Genomic DNA, 9,679 nt, shown 5'->3' with positions numbered 1-9,679 from the left:
TCTATCAATACATCCAGTTCAATCTGAACCTTCCTCAAGTCATGTCTACCTCTAAGGCAATTTGAATCCAATGAATCAGATAAGCAATTGATTCCAAAACCCAGGTTAAAAAGCAAAGTACATTTGAGAATACTCCAGTGTTACATATTCCAATACAGATTCGAGTCAACAAAACACTAAACATTCAATACTTATCTGAAGGGCTTAAAGATAGTCATAATGCTAGAATCTGGACCCATGCTTTCAACTTCATTCTTATCAAATAGTTAAAATAAGCAAAAAATAAGCTGCATTATTAGTATATTGAATACCGCTTAGCAAGGCATAAAGATTATTAAGTGCAAAATGGTTTTCTAAGAGTGTTTTTTTTTTCCTCCCGGTAATCAACCTTCTATCAGACTTCCATTATCATACAACTGGAATTGCTTCCTAGAGTCACCAGTAGGAAATCAGCTTTCTTTCAAAAATCCACTTCCAGGCCTCCACACACTCCTCTCCCAACCCCCCTTAAGTATTCAGTTTCTTTCCTGAAGTAGATCTTCCATAAATATTACAATATTAAGGACTAAATTTTAATGAAAGCAAATCAGAGAAAATGAAAGAACATTAACTGTCATTCAAAACTCCCTTTAAAAATGTCTGTTTCCAGCTTATATTTTTAACTTCTTCCATAATTCCCTTTAAAACAGATGAACACAAAATCTCTCTAGTAATGACTTTATTCATGAATCTATAACAGAATTCAAAATAGCAAAGAACATGAAAATTTTCAGATTAATATTTATTAACCAAATGCATCAGAAATACATCTATTTTCACATAACAAAAGTACCTAAAATGCACGTGAGAATATAAATATTCTCCACTTTATGGAACTTCAAGATAATGAAAAATTGCTTAGTACAGTTTGCCACAAAAACTCATTATACTGCAAATACAGAAGAAATAAAAGGACTCATTACATTACAAATACAAAAGAAATCAAATGCAACTGGCAAAATAACCATTTCATGGCTAATCTTTTGGTAAAGTGCTATTTTCATACTGAAAAAAAGAAATTAGTAAAGATTAAAAATTTAAATTCTAAACGATCATTCTGAAATTCTGAAGAGTTTTCTTTAGTATTCACTATGTTCATCACATTCATGTGTTCCCAACATGATATTAAACACTATCTCAAAATCTTAAAAAAATCTTTCCATTCACAGATTATTTCCTGGAAGTTAAAAATTATTACATCATTGCTAAATGAAGCTTTTCATGATACAGGCATGTATTAGATACAACAAATAATTTTCATTGTTCTAAACATGCTCTTTGGTTTAAAGCTGCCCCGTTATCTTTTTTTAGTTGGACGGTGTGGTCAGTAAAAGATTCATACAACAGCACACTAGTTTTATTTGAGCCATATAAGAAAATAGGGTCAATCCCCTAAAGGCAATGAATGGCATGTTATCAAGAATCTGGCGAGATGAATTCCCTGAAATTCATAACTGATGTGTTAACAGAAATCAGTGTTGCTGAATAGTGACTCACTCATTTCCTTTCCTCAATTACCTCTATCAATTCATTAACAACATTAACCAATGAGTGAAAATTAGTTGGAAAATTCACTAACAGCATTAGCCACCAAGAGGAAATCGGCTGGGCAAAAAAAAAAAAAAACTAATCTGAACAAAGGCACACAGATGCAAATCTTAAGCAGATTAAGTAAGACCAACTAAACAGCATATGTAAGCATGGCTGTGTCCACCCATACACATATACACACACCTCATATTTGGAGTGTGAATATCTATCATTGCATAGATTCCACCATGTGGAAGAACCCTAGGGATCAGAATGGATGGTTTTCCAGAATGGAGACTTCGAATGATGCAAACATTGGCCTTCCCCCAAAATAAAAAGGTTTTTAAATTAATAGAACAACAGGATGCAATACTGGGCAAATTATAAGAAGTCATAAAGTTGAATCTCAGAAAGAACATGTTCAGTTTTGTAACTGAAGGCTGTTGATAATTTCTTCTCTCTCTCTTTGAATAATGAAATGCAAATGCCTTTTAGCAATGGCAGCATTCAAATCCCACAAAAAATCAAGCAGTGCCCCCTTAAGGAGTACCTCCATTGGCACAAACTGTAAAACCTGCTGGGGTGAGTCAGAGTTGAGCAAAGTGCTCAACAATTCATTCACACTCTGCAAATATTGGAAAACTGGATTTGGAAGGTCCCGATAACCAACACATAGCAGGACTGCACAAGTCCTCAGGGGATCAGAGGATGTGGGACAAAAAAAGGTGATGAATCTAAAACAACTGTGGAGTACAAAGATCAAACCAGCCATAAATCTTGTGAAACAAGAAAGTACAGGCAAAATCATAACATCTCCTGTATGAAGCTCCTGCAATGAATGTAGAAGGCAGTCCAAAAATAAACGCTGGTAAGTTGGATCTCCATCATGAAGCAATGAACAACTAAAAGTTGTGAGTTCAGCTGATTCTAGGAGTCGAACTTCCAATGGTATATGCATTTTGATATTATGGGAAGTCGAAAAGCCCACCAGCAGGCACTTTATTTGATTGCTGGGTTCTACAACCTGCTCATCCTGAAGGCACTCGGTAAGGCTACACAACTCGGAAAACATCAATTCTTCAGAAAAAACATGACAAGAACAAGAATACTGCTGTTTTGGCCTAAACTTGGAATCCAAATTAAAAGCTCCTCCTAATGACTTTTCAATTGCTTCATTAAGAGTTTTTAAAATTTCACCATTGCAAAAAGGAGAACACTTTACCTTTGGCAGTTTCTTTCCCTCCAAAATATGCCATAAGTGACACTCAAGATTGGAAGCTGCTCCTTCTAAAATAGAACTTTGCCCAGGATGATATACACCATGTTCTTCAGCCCAACTATTAAAGTATCCTTTGGCTACTTTATCTTTCCATGAAAGGGCTTCTAGCATCTTCCTTTCATTATAAGTTTTAAAATATTTGTTCCTCTGCCCAAACCATTTTGTATTTGTACTACAACCAATACCAGATTTTTTTACTAGCCAATTATTTCTGGAAAGATGTTTCAGCTGAAATTTTTGCATAAAATATTGTACAGCACAATCCCTTAAGTTATTCAGCTTTTCTTGTTCCGCTTTTCCCATGCACTCAAACAGACGAATGTTCTCAGAAATAGTCTCTAGCTGATATTTATGAAAGAACACACAACATTCTTCATGTCTCTTAAGAAAAGAATCAGGAATCACATGATGGGGAAAGAGGGCTTTCCTTTTCATTTCAGTCCCAAAATTCAAGATCATCTTAGATAACAGAGGATGGATGGCCTCTTTCCCCTTATAGTGGAGGCAAACGACATAGACTTCGGAGTTTCCTGCCTTGCTAGTAGCAGGTTTGAAAACATGGACTTGGTCAAAGCAACAGTTCAGCAGGTACATCAAGTTTATGGAACAATGTTCGAACATAGTAAACATCTTCAGAACAAAAGAGCCACCATTTCCGAGAGTGGTCAGAGCAGTGACAACTTCACAGTAATGCAAAGAAGAAACTAAAGCTTCTTGTTCACCTGGGTTTCCTTGGCAATCAAAACTCCCATCTGCAGTGACCAAGTGAACAGTAGCCATGCTGCTTATGAAATTCTGAAGTCCAGTCAAGAATTTCAGGGTCATGATATCACCAGTGTTATCTGGACCAAAGTACCACCAATGCAAGGTATTTGCAATAAGCCGGTCATCCATAATCATCATGAGGTCGTCATTTGCTTCATGGTATGGATTCAGAGTATTCGCTACCCAACTCCAATCACAAGGAAACCGATGGGATTTTAAGTAGTGGTTGAGACTAGCTATAAAAGCTCCTGGAGCTTCGCAAAGGTGTAGAGAATTCAGTTTTCCATTCTGAAAAGCTTCCTGTGGAATAAGTGGAAAGCTGCACAAAATCTCATGGAACTTACACCATGCTTGAGTACAAAGTTCAGCATTCACAGATTTTCTAACATGAGAAATGATTTTCCCTGCTTTATTAGTGAAAGCAGTGTGCTCATGCCACTCATCCAGTTTCTTATCACTCAGTAGGTTTTTTACTTCATTTAGGGAGTTCTTCAAATCAAGAAATGCATTAAATTCAGTGTGGTCACAGGTGAAAATCTCACTGGGATCTGGTAACTGCCACTCATTATTAAGTGGCTTGCCATAAGAAAAGTTCTTGGCAAAGAGTTCAAAAATGTCAGCAAGAACATCTGGGCTGAATGACACGAGACTTGCTAGCTGCTGAACTGGTGTCTTTCTGCACTTACTCATTTTCAAATCAAATTAAAAGCTAGGAAGAGAAAACACATAATTAAATGAATCAAATTTCTTAGTGAGTGAAATCTCATGAGCAGTAAATATGATCACACTCATGACAAACTCCATAAAATGTGAAGGCTAAAGTCAGCATACTCTTGTTATTTAACCAGGTAATTTGGAATAATGAAAAAAGTTTTGATATCCAAGACCTGGGTTCAAATTCCAGCTTTGCTAATTATGGCTTAATAAGCAGCCTTGGGCAAATTCCATCTCTGAGATTTGGTTACTTCTCTTTAAAAAAAAAAAAAAAAAAAGCCTATCATTTTTTAAGAAGAAGATAAAACATACTAGCATATAAAAAAATATAACAAAGAATAATTGTCAGTGAATGACAGCTCTGATTATCATAGTAACCCATTTAACTCTTCCCCAAAGTTCTTCACACCAATGGCTGTGACAACACCTACATGACCTCAAACAAACACACCCTTAGAGGTTCATTCCTGGACATGACCTTTGTTCAAGCTCCAACATGTGACTTTTTGTTTTTTTTAGTTCCCATCATACCTTACCTCCTTCAGGGAAAGGATCATGCACCTGAACCCAGCAGTGATCCTGCCACAAGCCACTTACCCTCCTAGTAGGATTGCTGATTACATCCTCTGTCCAGATTTCATTCTCTAAGACAAGCACTTTGGTGGTACCAATCACCTATAATAGGTCATCAACTAATGTTCATCACCATACTGCTTGTAAACTGTGCTATACTTGAGTGGTTAGCCTTTTTCTGTTTGATGCTGAAACTGACAGTTTACCCTGGTACGTCTCAAACTACAGATCCCTGGTTTTCATATGGTTCAGACAGCTCCACACTTCCACCATAAAATATCATTATTTCTTCTAGCCACTAAAACTTTTTAACACTTGGACAGCAGGATTTTATACTGAAGAAATATACGTATTAAATATACAAATTACAAATAGTCACTCTACATACTCTGGCAGTCAACACTGCCAAAGAAACTAGAAACAAAGAAACCTCTTCCTTCTGAAGAGGAAAAAGGATATGAGAAGTATGGCTTAATGGCAGAGTTTTGGAAAAGTTACGAATTTCAGCAGGGAGAGCAATGAGTATTACATGGTACCTGTTAGTGTAATGTTAATCAATAGATGCTCTAGTTCATAAATTCTGCACTTATTTAGCATATACAATGCGTTATACAAATGATTTTCCAAAAAATCTAAATTTGTTAAATATGAAAGAATTGACAATCATCATTTCAGAAAAGCAGATGTTCAAGGACAAAATGAGAAATAAAGAGAACTACTGCTGTTGATACATACAATAATATCCAAATGATGTTTCTTTTAGCATTTACTTTGTATTGTTCTTTTAGCACACTTTTTTCATTCTTTCTTATTTTATGTTTAAATTATTTGCAAGTCTACTCTACCAGTTTGTAATTTCCCTGAAGTAACAGGTGTCTTCTTAGTCATTTGTTTGCCACAGTATATTTAGATTTAAAAAAAAATTTTTTGAGACAGGGTCTCACTTTGCTACCCAGGCTGGAGCGCAGTGGCACAGGTCATAGCTCCCTGAGGCCTTGACCTTCTCCCAGGTTCAAAGGATCCTCCCACCTCAGCCTCCAAAGTAGCTGGGACTACAGACGAGCACCACCACACCCAGTTAGTTTAAAAAAAAAAAAAAAAATTGTAGAGATGGGGTCTTGCTCTGTTGCCCAGGCTGGTCTCAAAATCCTGGGCTCAAGCAGTCCCTCCAACTCAGCCTTCCAAGGTGCTGGGATTAGAGGTGTCAGCCACTATGCCTGTTTTTCGTTTGTTTTTTACTGGTAGAGCTATATTTAGACAAACTTCTAAAGGAAGACAAAATTGAGGTGTTTCTACATTCACTAAAATCTTAAATAAGGGCAAGTAAAAGTTTTTTACAACAAGTTCCTCTGTCTTAATTTGCATTGTGCTTGCTGGAAACGACAGCCATGTTTAGATCTCATCTATATTCTATTTTGGAAAAAGTCTAATTTTAGTCATTAACTTCACATACTAATTAATGGCTGTAGTTAAGCTGTGAAATCTTACCTAAGCTAATAGGTAATTACCTTCACATGAGGACAACTTAAGTGATTCAGACACTCCACCGTTCTGACTATACTTTTTGCTGTGTTGCCACCTAATTTTCATTACTACTCCCTTACTCACTACTCCAGCCAAATAGGCCTTTCTGCTGTTCACTGAAGACACTAAGCACATTCCAAGCCAAAAGTCTTTCTGCATTGGTTGTCCCTCCGCCTGGAATGCTCTTTCCCCAGCTTTCAGCACAGCTAACTCCTTCACCTCCTTTCAATATTTGCTCAAATGTCATTTTCTCAGTGAAGCCTACCTGAGTTAAGATTGCATCTTGCATTCTCCATGCCTCTTATCTCGCTGTATTTTTTTCCTATGGTATTCATGTCCTTCCAACCTATAACTTGCTTCATGTTTACTGTTTATTATTTGTCTTCCCCAAACTAGAATGTAAGCTCCACAGGGCAGAGATCTTTGTTTTGTTTACACATAAACCATTCCAAGAAGTTGGACACTGCCTGGTACACAGTAAGCACTCAGTAAGTATTTACTGAATAAATGAGTGGATATCATACTTACCACAAAAGGTATCTCTCTCTTCAGGTTTGAATATGAGTCATAATAGTGCACCTCAACTTCACTTCAGCACTTAAATGCATGACTTAAAAAAAAAAAAAAACAAGGCCGGGCGCGGTGGCTCAAGCTGTAATCCCAGCACTTTGGGAGGCCGAGACGGGCGGATCACAAGGTCAGGAGATCGAGACCATCCTGGCTAACACGGTGAAACCCCGTCTCCACTAAAAAATACAAAAAACTAGCCGGGCGAGGTGGCGGGCACCTGTAGTCCCAGCTACTCGGGAAGCTGAGGCAGGAGAATGGCGTGAACCCGGGAGGCGGAGCTTGCAGTGAGCTGAGATCCGGCCACTGCACTCCAGCCTGGGCCGACAGAGCGAGACTCCGTCTCAACAAAAAAAAAAAAAAAAAAAAAAAAAAAAACTATGTGTCTTACAGTGTGTGTGGGAAAATTTTCCAGTATATGATCCTCTGAGCCTTTCATTAAACACACCATTGAGCTTTGTGGCATCATAACTCTGCTAAGTGGGTCGCTATTACCATTCTCATATTGCAAACTCAAGTAGGCAGTTATGTAGCCCCCGCGCAAGGAAATACTTGTAAAATTCGTAAACCCAAAACAAAACCCACAAGATCTCATCAACACTTTTTACCTCTCAACTGACACAAAGGAGTTCCAAGTGCTTGCGCCAACTCCTCCTACTAGCAACTGTGAAAACAACGGCCAGTGAGTATCCAAGGCTGACTTTGGGCTGGGCACCCCAGATCTCATTTCATCTAGTCAAGTCCCAAACCCCACTCCAGAGGCCCGGTCCCTGACCTGAAGGAAACTCGGTTCCAGCCCCTGGCTCACCCGCTGGGAAGTCGAAGGAGGGCCCGGAATCGTACCCAAGCCTGGATTACCTTCGCCCACGCCCACCTGGGCCCCAGTGTCTCGGGAGGCTGCACTTTACTCCCTCGAGGAAGCCATTCTGCACTTCCGCTCTCAGGGCTGCTTCCCGGGATGGTCGCTCCCTTTGGGTCCGCGGTGCCTCCAGCCACAAGGCAAGGAGGTGGTGCGCTGGACGGGCGGGAAGGCTGTCCGGTCGCGCCCTCGCGGCACCGGGAAGCCGGTCCCACCTCAGGGCCGCGCAGCCGCCGAATGCCGCCAGACAGGGACCAGGGGCGCTCAAGTCTCACTGCGCACGCGCCCTGTAGCCCGGGCCGGAGTTACGTGCGCCAACGTTACGCACGCCGGCGACTCTAGCCTCGCGTAGGCCTCAGCTCCCTAGGTTTTGTTTCACGGGGTACAGAAGCAGGAGCCTCCCTCCCCCAGCCGCTATGGCAACGGAAGCGGCGCGCGCAGGCGGAGGGTTCTTTGGCTACGCCCCCGAGGAGGGGGGAAGGGGAGGGGGAGGGGGAAAGGGAGGGGAAGGGGAGGAGAAGGGGAGAGGAGGGAGGAAAGGGACCGGGCAGATCTGTCAGGACGTGCTGGTTCCGCCCACTGGCCGCTGGCCCCAGAGGCTTTCAGGCGCTTCTGGACAGATGTTAGTTCCTATACAGACTGGGTTAAAACTGCAGCTCAAAAGACAATAGGAGGTTAAAAGCCAAACTAGGGAACTGCGAGATAAGATTGTTTATATATACATGACATAATATATATTAATTATGTTACTTAATAAGCCAGTAAGAAAAAGGCCAACAACCCCAGAAGGAAAATGAGTAAAGATTAGAACAGGCCTCCCAAAAAACAAAAAAGTTAAACAAATATTAAGGATATACAAAGCTGTTTAAACTATTATTAGACAAGAATGGAAATGAAAACAGTAAGTTTTCTTTTTACTCGGTTTAGCAAAGATGTAAAACATTGGTAATGGCCACTGTTGGTGAGACTGTGGGGAAACAGGTTAATATCTGCGGATGGAAGAAAAATGTTATTATAAACCTTACGGAAGGCAAACTTTGTTTATTGAAACAAGGTCTCACTCTCATCCAGGCTGGTGTGCAGTGGCTCAATCTCGGCTCACTACAGCCGGGCTCAAGAGATCCCCCTAGAAAGATGACATCTCCCCATCTTACCCAGGCTGGTCTGGAACTGCTGGACTCAAGAGATCCGTTGGCTTCAGCCACCCAAAGTACTGGGATTACAGGCATGAGCCACGCCGCCTAGCCCAGAAAGCAAACGTTAAAAAGAGACATGTATTTTGGCCGGGCACGGTGGCTCACGCCTGTAATCCCAGCACTTTGAGAGGGCGAGGCGGGCAGATCACGAGGCCAGGAGTCCAAGACCAGCCTGACCAACATAGTGAAACCTGTCTCTACTAAAAATACAAAAAATCAGCCCGGCGTGGTGGCGGGCGCCTGGAATCTTAGCTACTTGGGAGGCTGAGGCAACAGAATCGCTTGAACCCAGGAGGCTGAGGTTGGAGCGAGCCGATATCACGCCACTGCATACCAGCCCGGGTGACGGTGCGAGACTCTGTCTCGGAAAAAAAAAGAAGACATGCATTTTAATCCAGCAATTCCTCCTCCTATTTATCCTTAGGAGATAATTGAACAACTGGCACTCACTTTGGACAAAATGTTCATTTCAGCATCTCAATAACATAGCCAAATGGAAATACTCTAAATGTTTACTTTAAGAGAATTAAATTATTTACAGTATATCTATATAATGCACATATATGCATTATATGCAGCCATTAATAGGCTATATGTGTCAACAGTATTGCATGAAAATAGAAGAATATTAGA

General features: G+C 40.5%; 1 protein-coding gene across 6 annotated transcripts; it reads right to left on the bottom strand.

Moving 5' to 3' along the window:
* Window positions 1-701: 701 nt before the first annotated feature.
* CMTR2 (cap methyltransferase 2) lies at window positions 702-8,318 on the bottom strand. Of its 6 annotated transcripts, none has more exons than XM_011962075.1 (3): window positions 8,066-8,318; window positions 7,600-7,655; window positions 702-4,322 (listed from the first exon to the last, which is right to left on the bottom strand). In XM_011962075.1, the coding sequence occupies exon 3, from the start codon at window positions 4,301-4,303 to the stop codon at window positions 1,991-1,993; it is 2,313 nt and encodes a 770-aa protein (XP_011817465.1). In that variant the 5' UTR covers window positions 4,304-4,322; window positions 7,600-7,655; window positions 8,066-8,318; the 3' UTR covers window positions 702-1,990. The 6 variants fall into 6 exon arrangements, with proteins under 6 accessions (XP_011817465.1, XP_011817437.1, XP_011817444.1 ...); XM_011962047.1 differs by having other exon boundaries at window positions 7,850-8,312; XM_011962054.1 differs by having other exon boundaries at window positions 7,800-8,126.
* Window positions 8,319-9,679: the final 1,361 nt, after the last annotated feature.

The sequence above is a fragment of the Colobus angolensis genome, unplaced genomic scaffold, assembly GCF_000951035.1.
Source record: "Colobus angolensis palliatus isolate OR3802 unplaced genomic scaffold, Cang.pa_1.0 Scaffold116, whole genome shotgun sequence".
Lineage (NCBI taxonomy): Eukaryota > Metazoa > Chordata > Mammalia > Primates > Cercopithecidae > Colobus > Colobus angolensis.
Note: the sequence above shows the minus strand (reverse complement) of the source record. Positions and strands in the feature narration are given on the sequence as shown.

Bases quoted from the DNA above. Each gene is read 5' to 3' on its own strand.
- CMTR2 (XM_011962075.1), bottom strand. From the start codon at position 4,303: ATGAGTAAGTGCAGAAAGACACCAGTTCAGCAGCTAGCAAGTCTCGTG.